Here is a 23,995-nt window from a genome sequence, read left to right on the forward strand (position 1 = left end):
TCCCGGGAAAAGCATCCACGATCAGCGAGCTGCCTGCAGTATTTAGAAGTCGATGGTGTCTGTGTTTTCTGTTTTTTAAACATGTAAAAACCAAATAATTTATGCCTAACTCTGAACAGTGAAGTTGTGAGATCATTCATGTCTCTCATATCTGTTGTCTGAGGATCAGACCAGAATAAAAGATTTAGACTTTAAAGTCCTAATGGAGTCGAATTATAATCCTCATTTTTAACCAAAGTCTGGTTCCCTTCCAAGTGTTAGTTTAGAGGTTACGCTGTTTTTCCCTCCCCTCCTTCTCTCCGGGACAGCAGAACTGACTGTGAATAGAAACAGCAAACACTAATACCACCGTCTCCCTACTGCTGACAGACAGAATCCGTTTAACGGTATTTATTTCAGGCTGTGTTTTTGTCCATTTGATGGATTTAAGTCGCTCGGCGTCCTCCATCACCCACCGCTGAGCAAAATATCAGGCTATTTATTTGTCAAATGCTTCCCTACGTTAGCGAGTGGCATCGGCTAATCACCAACTTTGTCTGACATGTGGTGCCGGGCAGGATGTGTACACTGGGGTTTGGATTTTTTTTTTCCTTAGAGCTCACTGCCTGCTGAGCTGAGACTAAAAAACAAAACTAGTGAGAAAAATGAATCAGAACGCTTATTTTGCAGATCATAAAATAAAAACATGAAGCTGACAGATGATTAAAAAAAAACTTGAAAGATCTGAGGAAATCTAGAAATTTAGGTAATAGATCGCTTTCACTATAAACATGTTAAAACATAAAAGCAATTAATGGGAGCAGCTAAAGGTATGTTAATAATTATTGAACTTGACTGCATTAGGGTACTTGATCAGGGTCCTGGGAGTCAAAATAAAAGCCATTTTAAGGATTTATACACACACACACACACTCACAGTGAAAAAAGGAAACACTCAGCATCAGAGCAGGCATCTTAGGATGATACTGGAGATAGTAAGTAGAGAAGCTTTCAGGCTTGCAAGGGAGCTTTTCCACATCAGACTGACTAACACGCAGACAGACAGATAGACACACTGAAAGACTGATCCCCTGTCCTAAAACCTCATCTCCCCTTTGGCCTTCTATCCAGCTTCATCCCCCACCCCAGCCTCTCATCTCTTCATCCCTCGCAGCCATCCTCCTCCACTTCCTCCTCTCACTACCCCGAAGCAAGGCTTTGGACTGTCTTCATGCACGCACACACACACGACACCAATATAGGGACCCCGGAGACTACATCTCAGGCCCGCAGCTTTCTCCCAAGTCAATCCCACTGTTGACGAAATCAGGCGAAAGGCGTGATTGATCAGACAGATTGGATACAATGCTGCACAGAGAGAGAAGTGAGACTGCGAATCTCGCTACTCTCCCACGCCACCTCCGTTACCCCTATGATGACATCATCGTGGCCAGAGACCTTCAAGTTGCGACTGAGATTAAGTGCGATTAGTTCTGTCTGGTGCTGACAGATCCCAGGGGGGTTTTCAGCTACAAAAAAAAGAGATTTTTGGGTGTTGGAAAGTTTGGCAAAGAGAACAAGCATGGGAATGTTTTAGCGTGTAGGCATTTTTGTTTTTGTGTACGAATGCTAGAGACAGAACGTGATAAAGAAAGAAAAACATACTCATATCAGTATTGACTCGATCTAAGAGTCCAAACTGAAGCTCAGCGCAGACTGCAGAAGTCTGTTTTTTGCTTGTGTCTTTTAAGATATGACTCAAAAGGGCAAACCGTTTTCATTTAAACTAAAGAAAGAAGATTTGTCTGATGGTTTTATAAGCAACTTTGACTCACACAGTTACAAATGCAATAAAATAATATTTTTTGTTTCATTACCCAATGCTCCAGGTTTAAATCTTTTATAGACATTATCATTTGCTAAGGCTTCAGAGACACAGGCCTAAAGACTTATCAGCAAAAACTGTATAGTCTCCAACCAGTTAGCAAGGGGCTGCTTGTGATGGCTAGGTCAGATTGAACCTCCTTGCTTTGGTAATATTGTGAGTAGAATGTGAAAAAAATATGACAAACTGTAAGTGAGATTGTTTAAAGTAAAAGTTGTGTTCTACTGCTTCAGTCAACATTACTTTGAAAGTGAATTATCTCTGTGTCTAGTTTGTTTCACACTTCTCTGTTTCACTGTCACTTGGCTAGTGGTTAGTGTGTGTTTGCAAAGAAGGCTGGCTCCTCCACGTAACCGATGAGCAACTGCTGCAGCTGCAACGTTTTCCGCTTTGTGAGCAATTTCACCGAGCACCAAGCATTCATTCACCAACTCGTAGGGAAATACACATTATTTCCCCCCCAAACAACCGGTAGTTGCCAGAGTATTGTCAACTGGCATCTAGGCTTGCGTGACACAGGCCTGGAGACCAGTGAGATACTTGGTCAGTTAGCAGTGTAGCTTTGTAGCATTAGCTGCAATTAACCACCACAAAATACTAGTAGTATTCAAACACTTTTTACTGCTCATGAAGGACATGTTTAATTCATAATAGAAAGAATGTAATGTTTCAGCTTGTTTAATTAGCATAATGTCACATAATCTAGTCAATATTTGATTAGCACGGTAAACATGTTAGCACTGTTAGCATCACTAAGCTACTGACTATATTGCTGTATATTAAGTTTTACCTAATTAGACACAATTTCACTGACTAATATGAGCCTAAAAATTCAATGTAAACCAAGTCTAGCTTAACTTTATTTCTTGCTTTAACTTAATGTTTATAGGTTAATTTAGCCTGCAAATGATCTCTAACTGGTGCCTAGCATGCTTAAATCGCTTTCCTTTGAAAATAGTTCTCAAAATTGCTTATTTTTGTTCTTGTATTTACTCTTGCCTCAGATCTCTCTGACTGGCATAATCTTGTAATGAGTACAACTCCTCTGAGATGAGCTGTGAACCCCCACATCAGGAAGACAACAAAAAGGTTATGTAGCTTGAGGAGTACAGCATTTTTTTTTTTGTAGTCACAAGAATACACGTCTCAGCACAGCGAGGGAAAGAAAGCCACCAACTCATAGTTCAGTTTCTGACATAAACCAGTGCTGAGAGACTTCCTTTTAATGTTCTTCTACCCCCGCGCTAACCCTCTGGAGGTGGCAGTGGGTGGTATGCTGGGTGGTGCAGCCTCAGCTGGCCACACAAAGCAAGGATGACAGAGACATTGTACTCAACCTTTCCATTCACCCAAAACATGATGAAGTCCTCTACTGTCTCACAGGGGAGAGTCACACTGGCAGGGCTTTAGAAGTCTTTTTATACTTTTAAAAGTCTAAACAACAATGCTCGCTCACACACACACACACACACACACACACACACACACACACACACATTAAAGCAAACTTTCATCTTTCCAGAGACTGTCATCCCTGCACCGACAGTGACACAGAGTATAAAGTGCTGACTCGTTGGCCTCCCTGCCGATTCCCGCCCTGCTGTTGATGGAGCGTGTCCTGATAAATAAAGCGACATATGCATTGGAATGGGAAAACGAGGGGAAAAAGAGAGAGAGAGGCAAAGGGAGCGAGAGAGCATGGAGAGCTATAATTAGTAAGTGATTAACGAGCAGGCATCAGACAGGTCCCACATCATTGATTGTGATGTTGTGCAATGCTGCTGCAGCGAAAACAAGTTGGCCCTAGGAGGGGGATATGGGGTCACTGCTCAAACACACATCCACACACACGCAGTAAATGTGCCTGTTCCTACTGCAAAACACATCCAGTGGTCATTAGTGAGAGCATAATGGCAAAGCACATTATGTCAGACTTGAAACTAAAAGACTTGCATAATAAAAAGTTTGACTGTGCTAAATTCCACATACTCTAACCATGTATCCAACAACTCCTTCTATACATGATTTAATGTTTGCCTTTCCCATCAGGCTCCACTATCAGTCAGCTCCCAGGTTCCCAAACTGATGTGTGTGTTTAATCATATCCAATGTACTGCAACAAAAAAAATTTCTGAATGCAGAAAATATTTAATCTCAATAACAGTTTCTTGACTGTGGTACAAGCGAGCATGTAGATTTTGCATAGAGATTTGGGAGGATGTTATACTTTGATAGCGAACAGTTTTAGCTTTATGTAGGAATACTTCCCTTTTTTAAGTTCACACTTAGTTGGGGAAATCACTTCTCAGATTAATAAACAGTTGGCTCAGAACTTCACACAGCACCGCTGTAGACAGACAGGCACACGGCCCCTCCCTCCACTAGAAGCTGAACACATGAACAGCAGTGGATATTCAGAAAACTAAACAACATTTTATGATGAATTTGGAAGTCACTAAAGCTCCCATTTTAACAACTTTAAAGCAGCTATCATAAATATTGATCTAGTAAACAAACACATTAATGTTAGCTGTTAAATTATTAGCTATTACTCAAAGCCAACATTAACTGTCAACTAAATTAGCATTAAAAGTTAGCAGCTATGGCTAATAATAAAACAATATTTTTGTGGAATTTGTCTTGATTTTTTTGTGTCATTTATTTCCCTTATGACATCAAAAACAGCACACAACACACTGAGTATCAGTATCGAGCTTAAAATTCTAGCATTGTTACAAAATTCAAGCTTATTTAAAGCATTGCAGATCAGCTCATTTCAATGCATTTCCACATCACCCAATACGCTTCTATGTGTATTTGAAACTTCAATACAGAGCATGACATTTAAGCTTCTCTGCCTTGCTTACAGTTGCTGGATGTCTGAAAGCCGCTTTGCAACCCCTCGAATGAAAAAACTGATACTGTTTTTATGTTTTAAATACATTTGTTGTTTTCTCTTCTGATTTATCCTCTAGACCAGAGGTAGGCAATCAAGTTTCCCAAGGGGACACATGAGAAACTGGGACTGTTGTGGAGGGCCGCATCAATAAGCTTTGAAGGAGTTAAAATTAATATTGCGCATAACTAAGTTCAGCTCATTGATGCGGCACTCCACAACCCGTGCTTTAGACTTTTCAATATTGTATTGAATGGCTGAGGACACATCAAGGTTACACACCCCAACACAAAGGCTACGTTCACACTGCAGGTCTTAATGCTCAATTCCGATTTTTTGATCAAATCCGATTTTTTTGTCTGCTCGTTCACACTACAAATAAAATGCGACAGCAAACGCGCTCTAGTGTGAACGCTCAAAGCGGCCCGCATGCGCAAAAGAAGATGTCACACACAACGCGCTCTGTTTAGACCCAGAGCAACAGTATTGTTTGACTGATGGCCCTTAATATAAAGACTTCGGTCTTCACGTTTCCCAATTTTTGCTTTAAGTTATTTTGTTATTTACATAATAATGTAAATAACCTAATAATGATCCTTATTGCTGTTTAAGAGAGGAGCGCTGCTTCAAAGGATAGCTGTAGATTTCTGTCAGAATCTGCAGATTATACAGTACAAATAAAATGTTTACGTTGTCTTCCCAACAGTTTCACTGACATCTACACTGGATGGCCAGGAAGCGTTCGCGATGTCTTCTCGGGCGCTTCTCTGGCGCTGATAATTGGCTTCAGTCTTGTGTCGGTGACGTAAAAGGCGGATTTAATGCGACTTGACCGTTCAAACAGCAGTCGCTTTCTAAAACATCGGATATGTATCGGATTCAGTACCACATACGAAAGTGACCCAGATCGGATTTGAAAATATCGGATTTGCGCCGTTCACACTGTCATAGCATGATCGGATATGGGTCGCATAGGGTCAAAAAATCGGATTTGATGCGCTTTCGCCTGCAGTGTGAACGTAGCCAAAGTAAGAAAGTTATATGTGGAATAATAAATGGGTTTCGGTTGATTAGATTCCAATTTGGAACTGACGTGATTTCAGTACTACTATAATTAAGCTTCTCTCAAACTCAAAATTGTTTTAACCATTACCATCTATAGCTCGGTCATATTTCCACATTTTGTTTAACTCTTTACTTAATCTAAATTCAGACATGTCTTACTTTGAAAATCTCTTTGTATTTCCTAAAAAAGGTAAGATGGAAATGGTTCTGACATAGATATGACACATCACTACCCATTGACAAGCCTGCTTACCTCACAGATGTAGCATAACGGCGACAATAAATACGGTCTTCAGTCTGCCAGTTCACAGAACTTGTATCATTTAGAAATTATTGGAGGTCGATGGAAAAATTGTTTGATTCACTGTTGCATTTTATCAAAACTATTAAATGATTCAGCATTCAGTCAATGTTTTAAGTGACTGAATGCTGAAGAAAACCAGTGCTTGCATGTATGTTGGCAGCCTCTGTAGTATCTTTTACAACTCTCACCCAACCCTGACGCAGTTCTCTCTTCGTCTGAAGATGAGTTAGGCAATACTAAGCGAAATTTAAGATGTAGGGAGAATAAAACGAGAGAGAGAGAGAGAGAGAGAGAGAGAGAGAGAGAGAGAGAGAGAGAGAGAGAGAGAGAAGAGAAAGGGACAGGGAAATGCTGAGGAAGGCTTTCCCTCTCCATCTTTCTTTCCCAGAGAACTGGTCAGGTGCCAACATCAATGTACTTTACTGTATGGCTGGGTGGGCACAGAGAGTGCTGGTCCATCATGCGTGGTGTAATGTCGCTCTGTCCTTGCCCCCATTCTTTACTCTGCCAAGCTAATAATGATTACAATGAGAGAACGAAGGGAACACTTAGGAACTTGGCTCAGCTGCTCGCAGCACAGAGGAATGAAGCAGACTTTGCCAGTGTGACAGTGGAGGATGTGTCAGCAGGACACAAGGAAGACAAAAGTTTGGCAAAGCAAGACGTTTAAGGCCGTATTTCCCCCCATTACCTACCTTGTCGTTGTTGTAGTAGGTCAAACTCTCACCATCAAATCTCACCCACCTCCTCTGAAAAACACATTTTCTGCACACAAAAAAAGAGAAGCAGAAATGTGTTTGATACACTCACAAAGTAATTAACCAAAAAAAGAAATCAAGCGAAATCCCCAAATCTCAGGACAGCGAGTCAGTGATCCGCTCTGTACAGGTACTCATATTTCATCAAGAGTGTCATTGTTTCATTAATGTCAAGAGTTGTTTCAACAGCTGTCAATTAGCATAATCAAAACAAATGGCCACTTCCAATTTGAATATTCAACAGCCCAAGGGCAGTTTGCCAAAGTTATGCTAATCAGGTGAGGAAGGAGAATATAAAAAGGAAGCAAATGACTGATAGCTGTGGCTTCAAGCAACAGTGGAACGTGCAGCACCGAGGGAGACACGGGGAAAAGAAAATGTAGTTTTTGACAGGAAAGCTGAACGAACTGAAATAAGACATATCGTGCATCTCAATGCTACGAAGTTATCTCCCATCTTCTTTTTTCTTTCCTTTCGATAGTGCCTTGCATTAAAGATAGATCTGCTTCTGTATCCAATACCATTTATCAGTTTTAAGCAATCATCCGAGATAGAAGACACACAGGGAAGCAGAGAGTGCAAAATTTATTAGAGAACAGTTTTCTGGCCATTTGAGATGCATGTTGGGATTCAGAGGTGTAAAAAAACAGTATATACACTAAACCTGCACTGATCTTAAGAGGATATAAATATCCTCCAGGCAGAGTGGAGCTGCAGAAAAATTGACCTTCATGCATGTAGAGCTACCTCTAAATACTAGTATGAAGCAGTGTAACCTACCCTTGAGGTGACAGCTTGTCCAGCCAACCCACTTTGAGCACCTGCCGTTTGGGGACTCCATAGAAGCATGCATATGGAGAAATATCAGGCAGTCCACTTTTCTCTGCAGCCCCCACAGAGTCTGCAGCTTGTGAGTAGAGGTCACAATTCACCATGATCAAGGATTTATTATTAGAGCCGGAGGCAGCTGGACCGACAGCAGCAGCGGGGTCAGGGGTCTTGGAAAAACTTTGGTCCACACATGCCTGCGGCAAAACGGCAGCACACTCGTCCACTGTGGAGTAGTCGTCCCCGTAAGGGTCTGGAATAGCTGGAGCTGGTGGAGACATTTTTTCTTTGGACTCTTTCTTCAGTGGTGTCTTTTTTCTGCACAGAGGACATCAATAGTTAGATGGCATTAGCAGTTAATCAGGAATTACCTTGTGTATGCATCACATGTTAAGAGAAAAATGCTGATTTGCTAAAAGGACCCAATTGTGCTTATTTCCAGGTTTCAGTTCAGTTCAGTTTTATTTATGGTCAAATCACAATGACACCTGCCTCAAGGTGCTTTATATTTTATGGTAAAGACTCTACAATAATACAAAGAAAAGTCCAACAATCAGATAACTGTCTGTGAGCAAGCACAGGCGACCGTGGGAAGGAAAAACTCTCCTTTAACATGATGAAACCTTCAGCAGAACCAGGCTTAGGAAGGGGCGGCCATCCGCGATGAATGGTTGCCTCTATTAGAGTAGCTTTTCATGATCTACAGCTTAAAATAATTTTGAATTATATTATTCTGAGGCCTTGGTGCAGCCATTGTTCAGCTACTTTTTGTTAAGCCTTCACTTTCTCCTGATTGGCTCATCTACTAAAACCAAGTTTGGAATAGAGGGTGGGCGGGGCTTCTTAATCTGAGAACAATGTGACTGACATGACATTTTTGGAATACCCTCATTTCATTGACATCAAAAATGTTGTTTTGAAGCAGATTTTGACAGGAATTACTAACTTGTTAATTATTTGCTTATGTCATTCAGCTAACTGATTCTTAAACTGTTTGAATCAGCATAAGAAACAGAAAAAACCATACAGCACAAAAGTAAGCTAGGCTAATTGCCTCCTGAAGTATTTATATTTATCTATGTAGACTGTACGAGTTCCTCGGTTCTGTCGTCACTAAAGAGACGGCTGCCTTCACTTACACACAATCAAGTAGTGAGCAGTTTCATGTGGGAACTGTTTCCTTTCTATTGAACCGACCGTGTCACTGGGCAGAGGGAAGCGTGCACTGAAGTGTGACAAGAGGCACGTGTTTCTAGCAGGAGTACTGGAATAATGGTGTTCTCCGGAACTGAGCTGCAAAGTTAGCTAGGCTGCATGCTTCGTTTGCTTGGTGAATGTAGCTTGGCTATAAAGAAAACGGTTCCTACATGAAATTGCTTTCTGTAAACACTGCTGCAGTAAAACCTGGGAGGGGCACTTTCACCAGCACAAGGCAAGTGCAATCTGGTTTCATTACATTCAGGAGAAGAGAGATCTCTGCAGCCAATACCTGCAAACTTAAGGCAGCCTAAATAGGATGGCAGCAAGAAGGAAAAGAAGAAGAAAGAAATTGATATTTCGGTGTTCTGCCTCTTTAAGAAGGCCCATTCTCACAAATCTGAGGAAGGACATATATATTAAATATTTCTAGTGTCGCTAATCACAATAGTTATTTTTTCTCATGCAAAGTGGCCACATACTGTTATCAGCACTTTACATGCCATTATACAACAAAATCTGCAGTGTATGAATCCCAGTCTTCATTCAAATATCTGGATTTCTTTGTGTGTATATCCAGAGTGGGCTGGAGCAGCATTACGTGAGCATACTATACCTCTGTTTCCTCCGTTTTATCTTGTCCTTTAAACCCTTGTGGGGCTCTTCTTTAGCACCTTGGTCCTAGAGAACACAGCAGAGATTAGCATCAGATGAAAAGGAGGTGTCCATCTTTCAGTCAGACACAGTTATTGTCTCGGTGCACTAAACTATGTTAACTTTAGCAGCGAGGTGACATTTCTATTAACCTCAGGGGGCAAGCTGAAACGAGCACATTTTACACTCTGTGTGTCTACAGTGACAGCATTAACACTGAGAGGGAAGTTGAGTGTGCGGACTGCAGCCGAAACACCGAAGATAGCGTCGAAGATCTGAGAAATGTCTGTTCCTCTTTGGCGAGCTGCTACTCACTGTCCAGTAGTGGGAGTGTACGCTGTCTTACCGGAGCACTTTTGGGGGTGTTGAACAGGAATATTTCACCGTAGGGAGCAATAGGCGTCAGGGTTCTTTGAAGTGGAGCTAAAAAGGACACAGAGACAACACGATGGTGGTTTGTCACGGCACTGACACTTGCAAAACACAGTGTGAAAGCCTAAACGTGGTGCTTGAAAGTAGAAAGCTTAACTGTTCCAGTTCAATTTTTAATCACTCAGATGTTATAGTGTCCTTTGATTAGACTAACTCACTGATCTGAGCAAACGTGTCAACGATTGATCCGTGCAAGCAAATACACCAATTAAATTTCGCTTCAGCATGCCTGTGTTTCTGCCTCGGCCCTCATCCTAACACACAAAATGAAAGTGCGGTCCTCGCTGCCAAGACATTTCTCTGTCTGGGCTCCTGCAGGGACCGTGGTCGGTGGAAGCAAAGATGAAGAAGAAGAGCGTAGAGACTCCGGCCAGACGCTATTAGTCTGGAGACCCCGGGCCACCCTGCGTGGGCTGCTGCCTGTCACTGTGAAAAATGACGCCGCCCTCTCCTGAGGATTGTGAGGGCCAGAAGACGCCACCACAGGGCTGGACACACACAGACACGGGTGGAGGAGCAGATATGCGCGCTGACAGTGGCGTACAAAGATTGAAACACCCTCGGACATGTAAAGACGCCTCGAGACAAACACAGACATTAAAAGGATCTACAGCCATATACGTAGACACTCGCACTCCTACGGACATGAATGTACTACTTTTGAAATCCTTACAGACACACACTTCCAAACAATGCAGCCCATTACCGAAGTACACAGAGGGCACGGTAAGCTTTATGAAGAGGTCAATTTACTTGATGACAGAATCCACTCCAACAAAGTCGCCTTCTCCACAGAGAGGCTTGGTGCGCAGATAGCGACCATCAATCATCATCCATCAGCCGACCTTCAGGCCACTCATGGGTCTCTCAGAGGGCCGTCAGATGCCGCTGTATTCAATTCCTGTCTGATTCCCTCTACTCTTCCCTCGCTGGATCGGTTGCCAGCTTCTGCATTTGTTTCTCTGCTTCTTTATCTGCTCATGAGCAGACTGTCAAGTCGCAATCTGGGAAACGATTTAGATGCAACCAACAGCTTGGTGTTAGCGTGGAGATTATTTTGTTTCTCCTGTCTTTACGTTGGGGTGTTATGGGTTACTTTGTTATTACTTGTTTGTGACACCTCATTGCTGAGCAGGGAGGACACGGAACTGAAACTGCATGAATTCAAATTAGTCACCAAACAGTTTATTTGGTGCACTGCTTCCCTAAAGTTAGCAGTGTTTAAAGCATGAAACTCTACAGCACTGCTTTACTAGCTAACATTTAAATCTTTTTTTTTTTTACTGTAAAAGTTTATTTCTAATTCTGTACAAGAAAAGATTAATTTACAAAGTAATCTACAATAAGATTAACTAGAGAGGCCTTTATTTAGTGCCGTTTAGAAAATGTTAGCATGCTAACAAGCTAACAATATTAGCTAACCTTATTAGCTAGAGTTACTTCAGCTGTTCAACTGCGTGCTAAACAGCTAACTACAGTGAAGCAAGGTGATTTACACTACTTTGAAGGTGGGAATCTAGTGTTGCGCTGTACCATATCATATCATTCACAATAATACCAATGTAAATTTAAATAAAATAGCAATATTTTTGCGATGCATTTATATTGCATTTACATTACGTAGTGTGGGCATTTATGAGAAAAGCGTGGGTGTGTCTGCCTCCAAAAATATACAGAGGAAGCTACTTGAATATCTTCCCAGTGTTGCCAACTTAGCGACTTTGTCGCTATATTTAGCGAGTTTTCAGACCCCTTGTCGCTAAAAAAAAAGACGTGAAAGCCCGTATTGCTTTTACTCTCAACAAGCAGCGGGTGCTGTAACCCAGTCAGTTCTTCTTTTACTCTTTTACTCTTGTCGTGGCCTTTTACGTTCCAAACACCAAAAAAGTCCAAGAAAAGGCCGTGGGTGGCAACGGGAGGTTTGTTTTAGAACGTTTGTTCTTAAAACTTAAAATTAAACTAAAGTTAACTTAATTTGCTTTAACAACTACAAAAGTGGTCAAAAAATCATTTTCTAACCCTCCCGTCTTCCCATCTGACATTTGGCAAACAAAAAACAAAAAACCTCTTTACCACACCCATCCAGGGTGCTCTTAATCTCTTGATTAATTGGAGGGTCCATAAGCTAATAAACCAATCACTTTCCAAAAGCTTCTCCAATAAAATTAATTACAAATTTACATAACAAAACTAGGTCAGTATATTCTTACACCTTTAAAGAAAAAACAAAAATGAATACAAATTGCATTTTATAAACATTCAACAAAAATAGCCACAACAACTCTTATGCTGTTTTGTGGATCACAAGGTTTAAAACTACTTATAAACACACACACACAAAGTAACTCCACCAGAGTGCCAATTTCGGGTCACTTTTGCCGGTCCAAGCCCGGGTAAAGGAGCAGGGTTGGAATTGTGACAAAAAAAAAACAATAATTGCTAAAAGAAATTTAATTTGTAGTTCTAAATAAACTCTAAATGCATTAAGGATGTTTTTTACTCACTTTATGTCTCTTCCACGATGTTATTTCTCTCTCCAACAACATAGGTTATAATTAGATTAGCATGACCAATTATGCAAATTAGGCGATGACATCATTTAGCGACTTCTAGCGACTTTTAGGACAACTAATAGCGATTTTCCTTACTGAGGAGTTGGCAACACTGTATCTTACGACAAAGCACAATACTCTTCAAAATATGAAAGAAAACCGCTTTTGCTTTGAAACAACTAACACGTTTCACCACTTGAGGTAAAGACACACAGTCGAGTAAATCCGGGCTGTGAAGGAGGAGATACTGGTGATGCAGCTGATGTGCGACCCAAATGTAATCCAATCACATAACCTTGCTAGCTGCACGCCATATGACAGAAAGCGCAAATGGTCTTTAAGCAGCTGGTCAAAAAACTTGACCCAAGGCTCAACATCCCAGGCAGAAAACATATTTATGTTTCATTATGTGAAAATGTTGTGCAGCTGCTAATGAATTACTATGCCAACTTACTTTAGATATTCTTACACTAAATTAAAATCTGCCTAGGCTGCTTTTGTGCTTATGTCTAACTTATGCTGGGTCATTACCACTGTTTTTTTTTTGTTTTTTTTTCAGATCTACCATTTATCAGCTCAAACATCCAACGACATGAATGCTTTAAAAGCATCAACATCAGCTCTTCTCTGACAGCATGGTGGGAGTTTCTAAAATTGATGGAGTCTTCATTAATCCCATGCAAACGTACACCTATCTGGAACAACCCTGACATATTACAAAACAATGATATGATAAACTTTTCAGATTGGAGTGGTAAAGGAATCAAATATTTAGAACATATACTAGAAGGAACAGAATTTATTTCATTTGACGGACTAGTTACACAATATGGGATCAACAACAAAAGATTTTTAGAATATCAACAAATTAAATCCATAGTAAAAAAGAAATTTAAACCGGGTCAAGTTGAACTACAAACACCACCAAGTGTGGTTCAATTTCTTACTCTTAAAACCCCCAAATTACTATCCAAAATATACAGAATGTTTTCTAAAACAGGGTCATTACCACTGTACTATAACGTTGCTGCTGTTGGCACCTTGTTTCAATAGGTTTAAAACGTCAAATTAAGAAGTGTGCCATCATTGACAGGAGCTTGATGGAAAAGGATGAAAAATCTCCTTTATTTACTTACACTTAGAAGTAAATACCACTGTTATTCTGAGTTTTCTTGAACTATAAGCTTGAGGCTATATCACCCATGTTCACTCGAGGGTTTACAGAGAATAGTCCAAAATAGAGAAAGTATCTAGTGCCTTGTTAGGGGAAGGTAAGTTAAGAACAGTCAGACTGCTTCAAGCCAACAGAAAGGCAACAGTAACTTAAACTCCTGAGTATTGCTGCTGATTGGAGGGTACCCATCTTCCAATGGCTGTTTCCAGTAGCATTACACGCTATGTCTCAAAGTTCAAATCATCTCTTGACAGTGACCATCACTCAATCAGTGAGTGGAGGCCATTTGAGAACAGCCAGTTCTCAATCCAATAGAGCACCTTTGGGATGTGGTGGAACGGGATATTCCCATCATGGATGTGTAGCTGACAAATCTGTGGCAACTGTGTGACACTATCAGGGTAGCATGAACCAAAATCTCAGAGAAATGTTTCTAGCACCCTGTTGAGTCTGTGCCACAAAGCAGGTTCTGGAGGCAAATGGATGCATATACATGTCCAGCACTTACAGTAGTGCATCAATGTGGCCACTGTTTCAGTACAGGGTATTAACCTTTGTAGTTTTGGTTGTTTGTCTAGCAGGTCAGCTGTTTCCCTGTTTGACTTGTTATAAATGACAAATACACATAAATAATACAGGTTTTCTGGATGAATTAAAAATACACATTCTTAAATTATATATTTAGGAAAAACTACATGAAAATTCTCATATTAAATTTATGGAAAAAACTCCTAAATTTAATTTAAAGTAAAACGCAATAATACTAGTTTTACTTTAATGAAATGTGGCTTCCACTTGCTGAAACTGAGAAATTGTGGCTTTCGAAATGCATATTTTAATTTTGAGAATCAGCTTGTAAATTGCATGATTCATTTCCTCTTCTGCTGCAGTGCAAGACGGTTTAACTGTGTTTATAAGTAAAGATTTTAATTTAAAGGACAGCATTTTGCAGGTGTCACAACGTAGCTTTTAATTACACTTCAAGACATTGTTCTCATTTACGGTTGAACACACAGAAACTGCAGTCTTCATATTGCGAGTCCGCAGGTTCACACTGTGACAGCCCAATCTCACAGTTTTGTACAAAGGAAAATTCATACACTCTTCTGTTAGTGCCACAAATCCCAAACACGGATTCTCAGTAAACAGGAACTTTTCATCCTCTGCGAAAAGCTGGCGTGTCTTATCCCACCCCCAGAGTTTGGCCTCGTTCCCTCCCTCCCCTCCCAGCCCTAAGAAGTGGTTTACAGACCGCCACTCATCCTCTGAGACCTCTGCTAGACAGCCTAGTGTTTACCAGGATTTCTGCAGGCTGGAGTGTGGCGTTATGTATTTAACAAATTCTGTATGATTCTTTATCTTTCAGCTAGCAAAGCCTAATGTACTGATCCTTCGAGAGCACGATCTCACATTTGGTCTGCCTGATACAACTGATGCAGTTTGTGCAGAGTGTTTTTGGAAACCTTCAGTGCAACAATGGTGTCACACTTTGAGAGCCCCTCTCTACTTAGAATAACAATTTGACTTTTGACACTCTCTGCTCTGATGCTGTTGTCCCACCATCACACTGGTGAGCAATCCTCTGGTGTAAACTTAAGTCACAGCCTGCAAGTTAATTTCCTTGAACAAGCCTTTAATGAGATCAAACCCAGCTGACTGTCGTCCTCAAGCTGATTCAGTACAGCTCAAAGGAGGCTGCATAATGAACAACGCACCTTTGCTCAAACTTGATAGCTGACTTAGAAATAGCAGCTAGTGTGCATACTCATCTTCATTTTACACATCAAGCTTTCTTGTGTGCATTTTTTTAATCGTCAGCATCTCTGATAAGTTACATAAAAATTTCATAGATTTCCATTCATGCATTACACCAGTTGTACATCAGCAAATTAGCATTTAAACTGCATCACGGTAAGCATGCTAACTGTTCGAAGCAGATGTGATTTTATCTGCAGCATCAGTGTATTACAAGCATGCTTTTATCTGCTATCGTCTGATGAGTACAGTTAGTCGTGTTTACGTCTGGTCAAGCTACTGCATTATGCTTTTAATCTGATAAGGGCGATTGCTTTGGTTTGTCTGCGCGACCAGAGCATTACCAACACGGCGACGGTCACCAGCATTGCTAATCTAATGTGAAGGTAAATAAAGCAAAAAAACCTCTCGGCATCACTGAATCAACACAGATCCCGATGAAAACTCAGAGGATATGTGTTAGTCTGCTTCTTTCTTGCCAATTTGCTCGGAAAATAAACTTAAAGTATCGTTTTACACAAAGACAGAGTGCCTCAGTAGTTTTCTATAGTTACACATGAACCACACAGCATCTAGTTTTCCTGAATTTTGTTCTTTGTACTTCTACCTGCCCAACTGAAGAACACCTGTCAGCTCAGCCATCAGAGCCACGCAGCGCTTCCTTTTTTCTTCTATTTTTTTGCCAGCACAGAATAACTCACGCCTACTCGCCACAATACAAACTCAGCACTTCAAGTAATCACTTCAAATGAAAAGCCCTCGCATCCAAGTGAATGTGTGTGCCAACTTTAAAGAAGTTCCATCAAGGCGTTCAAGAGATATATACGCTGAAGCGAAGGCGATGAAAACACAAAAAAGACGACTAAACGGAGTTGTCTTTGTACCATAAGACACTGAGGATTATTTATTTATCAATCACCATCAAAATGAAACAAGTGCAGTAGTTTGACACCAAGGTTATTAAAGTTAGCTAAAACTAATTCAAGTGTTGAAACAAAAAATAATAATAAAAAAGCGTAAAGAGTAAAAAGAGTACGTCCTTAGTTTTAGTATTTGGTCAACACAGCAAGATCAACACATGATTTCTGCTGTGACATTCAGATGGTAGTATCAGAATTTGGTGTAAACCACATAAAAGCATCAATCCATCCTGCCTTGTATCAGCAGCTCAGGCAGCTGGTGGTGTAATGTTGTGTGCGATGTTTTCTTGTCACATTTTCGGCCACTTAGTACCAAATGAGCATCATTTAAACCCCAACCTGAGTATTGTTGCTGACCATGTCCATCCTTTTATGACTACAGTGAACCCATCTTCTGATGACTGCTTCCAGCAGGATAACACACCACGTCACAAAGCTCAGATCATCTCAAACTGGTTTCTTGAACCCAACGATGAGTTCACCATACTCAAATGGCCTCCACAGTCAATGAATTTCGATCCAATAGAGCAACTTTGGGGTGTGGTTGACCAGAAGATTCGCATCCTGATAACTGTGTGACGCTATCATGTCAATATGCACCAAAATCTCCAGCACCTTGGTGAATCTATCCCATCAAAACGTAACTTTTTATGCCTCTATAAGCCAACGATGAGTAACCCTTGAAGCTCTTTTCTGAATTGAGAGATTTCTGATATATTTTAGGCCTTCTTATAGAATAACTTGACTGGGTCAGAAATGAGTGAGGGTGGTCTCTGCCTATGCAGCTATCCTTTGAAAAGTCCAGATGGTCGCCAAACCATGTCTTTATTGATATATACTTATATGTTAAATAGGGCTGCCACGATTAGTCGACTAGTCACGATTACGTCGACGACATATTTAATAGTCGACGCGTTGTTTAAAGCCTTGTAAGATCCTGAAAGACGCAGGAATAAGTAAGTAGGATTTAAGAGTGTAATAACGGACTGAAACAGAAGATGGCAGCACTGCATGTACAAAGATGCCAGCTGCCGTTAAACCCCAAAGAAGAAGAAGCAACTCCGGTATCGTAGCTGTGTCCAAATTCAGGGGCCGCATCCTTCGCAGGGCGCATTTGTAGGCCGATTGTGTTACAGTGACGTGACAAAGTTAGTCCAAATTCTAAGACTTCTGCAAATGCAGCCGACAAATGCGTCCTACTTTTCCCCAGATTTGAAGGATGGGTCGGGTGTATGGCCCAACCTATCCCAGAATTCATAGCACGGCTCAGCCAATTCCAGTTTCCAACAATGGCGGCAGCTACTTAGTTTTAATATTACTTTTATTATTCTTTCTAGGTCACAAAATAAACTTTTAACATATTTTCGGGCGAGAATGTAGCTGTGTAAACCTCAAATATCTGTTCGGTTTATCAAGACACCACATATTTGTAAAAGTGCTCCGACGTTTTCGGAGACGTCTGTTACCCACCAGCTCGATAGCTAGTCGGGGTTCAAGGCTCACTAGAGCCGGCGAGAACAGCAAATCATTTTCAAACCCCCCGCTGTCTTTCGCTACTCAGGTTAAACATATATAAGTCACTTAGATAACTTAAAAATGTTATTGTTTGGCTTTTTTCAGTGTTTTATTTGTTCCTGAGTAAATCGGTTCGGCTGAGATTAAAGTTATAGTTTTGACACAGCTGAATAAACGTCAAACAGAAAACTGATTATCAGAAGTGTGAGATGCTTGAGAATATACTCCGGTGTCCTGTTATATTTTAGATAGCAAGGAGCAGACGGCTGAGTTTATTAAACTCCACTGACACAATCTGCAAAATTCATCAAAAGTTTAATCAACTATCATCTTGTCTTTATTTTTAGTGAGCACATACCTTAAACACTTCAAGCTGTAAGCTAATGACAGTTATATGAGAGCAGATGCTGCTGGTGCAATAAGCTGTATGTTTTATGTCCAATGGATGCACGATTCGATTAGTCGACTAATCGCAAAAATAATCGGTGACTAGTCGACTATTAAAATAATAGTTTGTGGCAGCCCTAGTGTCAAACTCGTCATTAAGGGTGCGAGGTAGGCTGTCTTTTTGGAAAAAGAGTTATGAAGGTGGTCCAACATAGTAGTATCAAGGTGTAACTAATAAAGTGATACTTTTTTTAATTCAAATTAGTGAAGACCCAGAACAGTCTGCTGTGCTGCTGTAGAGCTGATAGAGAAGCACTAGACAGAAAACTGCGTCCTTAATGAGATTTTAAAATTAGAGAGGAGGAGAGAAGGTGTTAATTAAAATTCTGCCAGCCTCCAGTAGCAAGTTTTGATTTAATACAACAATCATTCTGTGAGACTGCACTGCTTGTTTCTCATCTCGGCATAAACTCTTCAAATATGCTTGGGTAAAATGATATGTCAAATAACGCCTTGCTAGGCCTTGCTGTGCAGGGAGTTTTTTACTTGCTAGTCGAGCTCCTCATTTCCCTGCTCTGGGACCGTCTCGGCTCCCTCTCTTCCTCCGTCTCTCTCAGCCTGCTTTGCATCCTTCCCCTGCTCGTTCCTCCCAACCCACTTCACTGTCGTGCCTTTCTCTCAAGTCTCACTCCCTGCCTTGTTCCATACAGAGAAGACGTTGGAAAAACAACACCGCCAGGAGACTGCTGCGGTAAAGGCACGCGGAACAAGAAAGGAGCGTAAAGGAAATGTCAAAAAACGCGGACAGAAATCTGTTGATTCGCTGCGAGGGGCGATGTTACCATGTGGTCACATATGGTCCCAAAAAGACTGACACGTTCAAGGGTGTTTACCACATATTTGTACAGACTGTCATCATAGAAGAGCATCACATAATCCTGAGAGAGTGCATCTACTTCAGGTGGCGGGGCCGACTAGGTCCAATAAACAGGGCTGGGACGGATTCAAAAACATATTTGTAATGGTTGTACTACAAGTCTGTGTGCTGTTAGCAAACTTGAACAACTTCTAAAAAACTTTGGAGAGCACTGTGACAGAAATATACACCAGGGTCTCGCTGAGGGACAAGATGTGAGAGAGCATATTCCCTGTGAGATCACCTCTTGAAAAGGGGGGTGCCGGCGTTTCCCACGACACCAGCCTCTGAACACCCTCACCCCACCTACGCACTACCCCTCATCTCCTCTCCCTACTTTCATCCGGGCAAACAACAGCACCACTGCTGCCTCTACTGTGGAATGAAATATTCATGGCAGAGATAAAGCGGATGCAGCTGAAAGACTGTGTGTACCTTTCTGTATGCCGTTTGCACCGGTGGGACCATCGGAGCTGGTTAGGTGTTCAGGGCTGGTTGTTTGCGATGGCGGTGCGCTGAGGAGGAAGAGGGAGAGAGAAAAAAATCAGTGGATTAGAACCAGCATAGCAGCACGTGGGAAAATCTGTGACACCACGTAAAGGCCGTTAGAAAAAGAGATGCGGAAGTCTGAAAGTTAGTTTCACAGTTTAAAAGTACATCAGTGAGAGAGATATTAATGCGCGCGGATTGCAGATTTGAACATGAAATTAGAGGCCTCGGGTTCTCCATCAGTGTAAATCTGAAAACAATGAGAAAAAGATTTGCCTTTGCATTAATTCCTAGCACGGCAGCATGAAAACACATCTCTCCAAGTGTTTTTGCCTTTGTTATTTGTACTTGTTTGATTTGGACCTAAAAACCGCTCCTAAACTTTTGTAAAGTCAAACTTTCTGCTTATATGAATAGTTCAACATTTGGGGGAATTGACTTGAAAATGTACTCCTTGCTGAGCGTAAGAAGATTGAAGTGTACCTCTCGTGGCCATGCAGAGAATATGAAGATACTGCCAAAGACAAAAACTGAAACTAAATAAAATACATAAAGCACACTCCTTTATAAAGATGTTAGCTGTTTCAGGAAATAGTTAAATAAAAACTATGATTACATTCACAGAGTCTGAGTTTAGACACGAAGCGATCCCTAGCAGCAACAGCTAGCTTAGCTACATCCTGTCGATGATTATGCCGAGAAAAGAATTTAAAGAAATGGAAATAGCTAGCTTCACTCTGTACAGATGTTCAAAACCTTCCTATTAACACAAGCAAACCAACAAGTAGTATCTTTTTTGTCACCAACGTAGGGTAAACATAAAGCCTATACCAAAAGCTAACAAGCTACAGCTAGCACAGAGCATCCAACTGCCAATTCGGAGATTTCCTGGCCTTTAAACGATTGAAACAGGTACACGTTGGCTGGGCTCCGTCTCAGTTAGGATCACATTATATTATTATTTATGTTCTTTCAGCTGCATTAATCATCTTATTTACTTTATTCTTTATGTATTCGCTGTTATAAATGGTGACACCAACAAATAAGCAAATAGCTAACACTTCCCCAGCAGTTGGTGAGGCTTTAATTACATATCTGTAACATAAATATTCAAACTACTGCTACCAACTGCTTATCTTACCACAAATGCAGAGTAAACAACAAAGCTAATCGACTACTTATAATCCATTTATATGGTTTTCTTATATGTGTTTTGATTTTTTCCTTCTTTTTTAGAGCCTTTTTTTGCTTATTAATTCTATAATTAACAAAAACATGTTCGTATTGTATCCAACTCATGTGAGCCTATTTCCCAAAATGTCAAACAAACACCAAATGAACTTAACTGCAGTACCTGTCCTGAAGTGGCACCGTGGTTGGATTTGGGATTTCAGGAACAGGCCGGTGCCTGAGTTTGTAGGAGCGACTAAGCCTCTGACCAACAGGAGGATTTAAATTGGGCGGCCTCTCATAAATTGAGTTTTCAACCATTTCACCTTGAAAACCCCCATCGTCACCGGAACAGGCGATGGAGTTCGTGCCATGCAACGGATCTTCTGTAGTAATCTCTCGATCTGGTATTTCAGAAGCGGAGAGGGACTCGCTGCTGCTGTTGGAACATGCGGAAGCAGGCAGGCAGGTCTGTGCAGATTTCTGAATGTTCTTGGGGTTACGTGGGGCTGGTCGAGGCGGGACGAGGTAACTGCTCCTTGGAAGGTTTTCAGCTTTTTCTCCCAGTCCTGCTCCTGGAGGTAAACTCTGACTTGCTTCCAAATCGTGATTGCTCTGTTCCTTTGGTTGCTGACATGATGCCCCCCTCTTTCTATCTTTCAGGAAGATATGTCTTGGGTATGGCACTGGCTCCCTCAAGTTCTTTGCTCCATCCTCTTCACTTTCATCTTCCCCTCCACTCAGCTGCTTGAACCCCAGTGCCTCCAGACTCCGGAGGATGCGTCTACGGTGGCCTGTCGGCAGCACTTTGAGCTCAAGAAGACTCTCTTCTGTCAGGTCCATGCAGTCTTCCAGAGATTTATAACCTCCCTGATGGAAAAACGGGGCATAGTGAGACAAGCGGAGGCTGGAGAGCCACTCCACGATCTCTTTGCTGGGCTCTGGAGCTGCAAACATCATCCTCTAAACCCACGTTTGCCACATTGGGGAGACTTTTAAAAGGTGGAGAAGGCCAGCTTTACTCTGTAGGTAAAAACAAAAAGAGAGAAAAATAAATGACAGGTAAAGCAATCCACAGACAAGACAAGTTCCAAACTCATACAGTATTTAACATATAGAGTTAGGTTCTTTGCGACAAGCTGCAATTTCCCAAACCTATAACGGATTTAACTTACAGAGAATTTTTTAAGTGTTCAGTTTGATGGTGTTAAACAATTCTGGCTATGGAAACGTGACCCAGTTTAAGAAAGAGATCAATATTTTGAAAGATACTAGCACTCACTTCTTATTGAGAATTAGATTAAAAGATCAATAAGGTCAGGCAATTTTGCAACCGGAAATTAAATATTTGCGAAGACACGCGCGTCTGCTCTGCACAGAGAAATGATTTTCAATCGCCATTTACAGAAAATAGTGCAAGATCACATGTAATATGCACCAATCTAACTATCAGTTCCTTTAACTTCGCGCTTTCAGTTGTGCTTTATAGTTATTTACCAAGGTGAATTTTCAAAGACGGAGACGGCTAAAACTGCGAAATAAAACAATAAAATAACCAAAACAATCGCCTCACAACAAAAAACAGCTAATGATAGAGTGGCCGGCCATCAATCTTACCCTCCAAATCAATTACAACTGAATTTCACGATATCAGATTTTCACTTCCCCATTAATGTGGTCCCTGAAGTGAGTTACAATAAATTTCTCTGGATATGATGATATTTCTCTACATATTGCTCACATTATTGTTGTAGTCAGATCCTCCTTTACGTATGGTGGGGTTTTTGGGGCCAATGCAAACTCAAAATAAAAGCAAATGACGGCAACAAGAGAGGTACAAAAATAGCTGCACAGAAGCATATAAAAAAATCATTGCACAACTAAACAAAGCAACGGGCCCTCTGTGAACCTCACCCTGTATCCGACCTGGATACACAAAAAACTTAACTAAAAGATGACCGTGGGAGTTTTTGATCTTCTGAGGGTGGCACTGACCGCCTTAACAAGCGATAAAGGTGACTAAATATATCTTCTTTAAAGTCACTGTGAGAATACTTATATGCAGCCAAAATAACACGAAACACATCTGCAATACTCCTGGATGAAGCAGCAGGAAACAGCAAGAGCTATGAGGAAACACTGTACACCTTCACAGCCTGGCCCTATGGCACAGCCTTTACAGAGCACTTACCTCAACTGTGTTTAAGAATCCAGGCACCACAGCTCAAAGCCAACATATCATAACCCTTCTAATGGCGGGCTACTTTTAAGCGTCTGCATCCTGACATCAGCAAGTCTTAAGAGTGAAGGGCTGATGAACTAAGTGGCACAACTGGTCTCTCACTGCTAGTTCTCTATCTTGCACACAAACACACACAGGAAGATACATCAACAACCTCTTGTCATGACTACTTCTCTTCTTGAGTTGCAACTCGGCAGCACACAGGCAACCTGAAGTGTTACTTCTGCTTTTAAGTAAACAGGCTTTTGTGTGTGTGTGTGTGGGGGGGGGGGTTACTGCATGTGTTTGTCATTTATAAAACAAGACGCTGATGAAATTAACACAAACGGAAACTGATTCTCTTATCGCTTTTATCACGAGAGGGATATGAGCCTCTGGTGTGATATCAGCAGAGAGGATGCAGGCAGTGACGCAGTCCACTGTTCCACAGTCCCACATCATATTTGACTGTATTGTCCTCATAACGGGGATTGATAGAGTCTGTGGAGTAGCCCTTCTGAGGACTGGGAAGCCTCAGCACCACCCAGGGATCTGTAGTGGCTCGCACTCTGTGAAGCTTGCCAGCACATTTAACCTGACCTGCTCCACATCCACACACAAACTTCAACCTATAAAAAGGCACACACACACGCAGTTAAGCAAGCAAACATTATTACAGGCAGGATATGGGAGTTTTGATCCACAGCTGCTGCCCGGAGTGTGGAACGTTAGATCAGGGTGTGCAGATCAATAGCAAAGGGCAAAAAAAAAAGGAGAAGTTCAGCAGACAGACAAACAGCTCACACATGCCACAAAGGCACACGAAGCTGTGTAGACATAATAGAGTTATACTTTTTTGCGGGGGTGTCTACAAAATAAATGGCTGCCAACACAAGAT

The 23,995-nt window shown here is 41.3% G+C and overlaps 1 protein-coding gene and 1 long non-coding RNA gene across 2 annotated transcripts in view; one reads left to right on the top strand and one right to left on the bottom strand.

Annotated features, from left to right (window-relative positions):
* The window catches only part of arap2 (ArfGAP with RhoGAP domain, ankyrin repeat and PH domain 2), a 166,868-nt gene extending 144,973 nt beyond the window's left edge, over positions 1-21,895 (bottom strand). The window contains exons 1-6 of the mRNA XM_085451178.1: positions 21,061-21,895; positions 19,653-19,732; positions 9,913-9,989; positions 9,529-9,593; positions 7,668-8,033; positions 6,825-6,894 (exon numbers count right to left, since the gene is read on the bottom strand). Of these exons, the coding sequence (XP_085307304.1) occupies positions 6,825-6,894; positions 7,668-8,033; positions 9,529-9,593; positions 9,913-9,989; positions 19,653-19,732; positions 21,061-21,836 (1,434 nt within the window). The 5' untranslated portion in view covers positions 21,837-21,895. The remainder of the gene's footprint in view (positions 1-6,824; positions 6,895-7,667; positions 8,034-9,528; positions 9,594-9,912; positions 9,990-19,652; positions 19,733-21,060) is intronic.
* LOC146714846 (uncharacterized) lies at positions 20,497-21,833 on the top strand. The gene is made up of 3 exons (XR_014918872.1): positions 20,497-20,618; positions 21,293-21,457; positions 21,540-21,833. It is a non-coding gene; the product is annotated as an uncharacterized LOC146714846 (long non-coding RNA).
* Positions 21,896-23,995: the final 2,100 nt, after the last annotated feature.

Source organism: Copadichromis virginalis, linkage group LG3, assembly GCF_057382275.1.
Source record: "Copadichromis virginalis isolate Kocher_CV1m ecotype Utaka linkage group LG3, C_Virginalis_male_GT1.1, whole genome shotgun sequence".
Lineage (NCBI taxonomy): Eukaryota > Metazoa > Chordata > Actinopteri > Cichliformes > Cichlidae > Copadichromis > Copadichromis virginalis.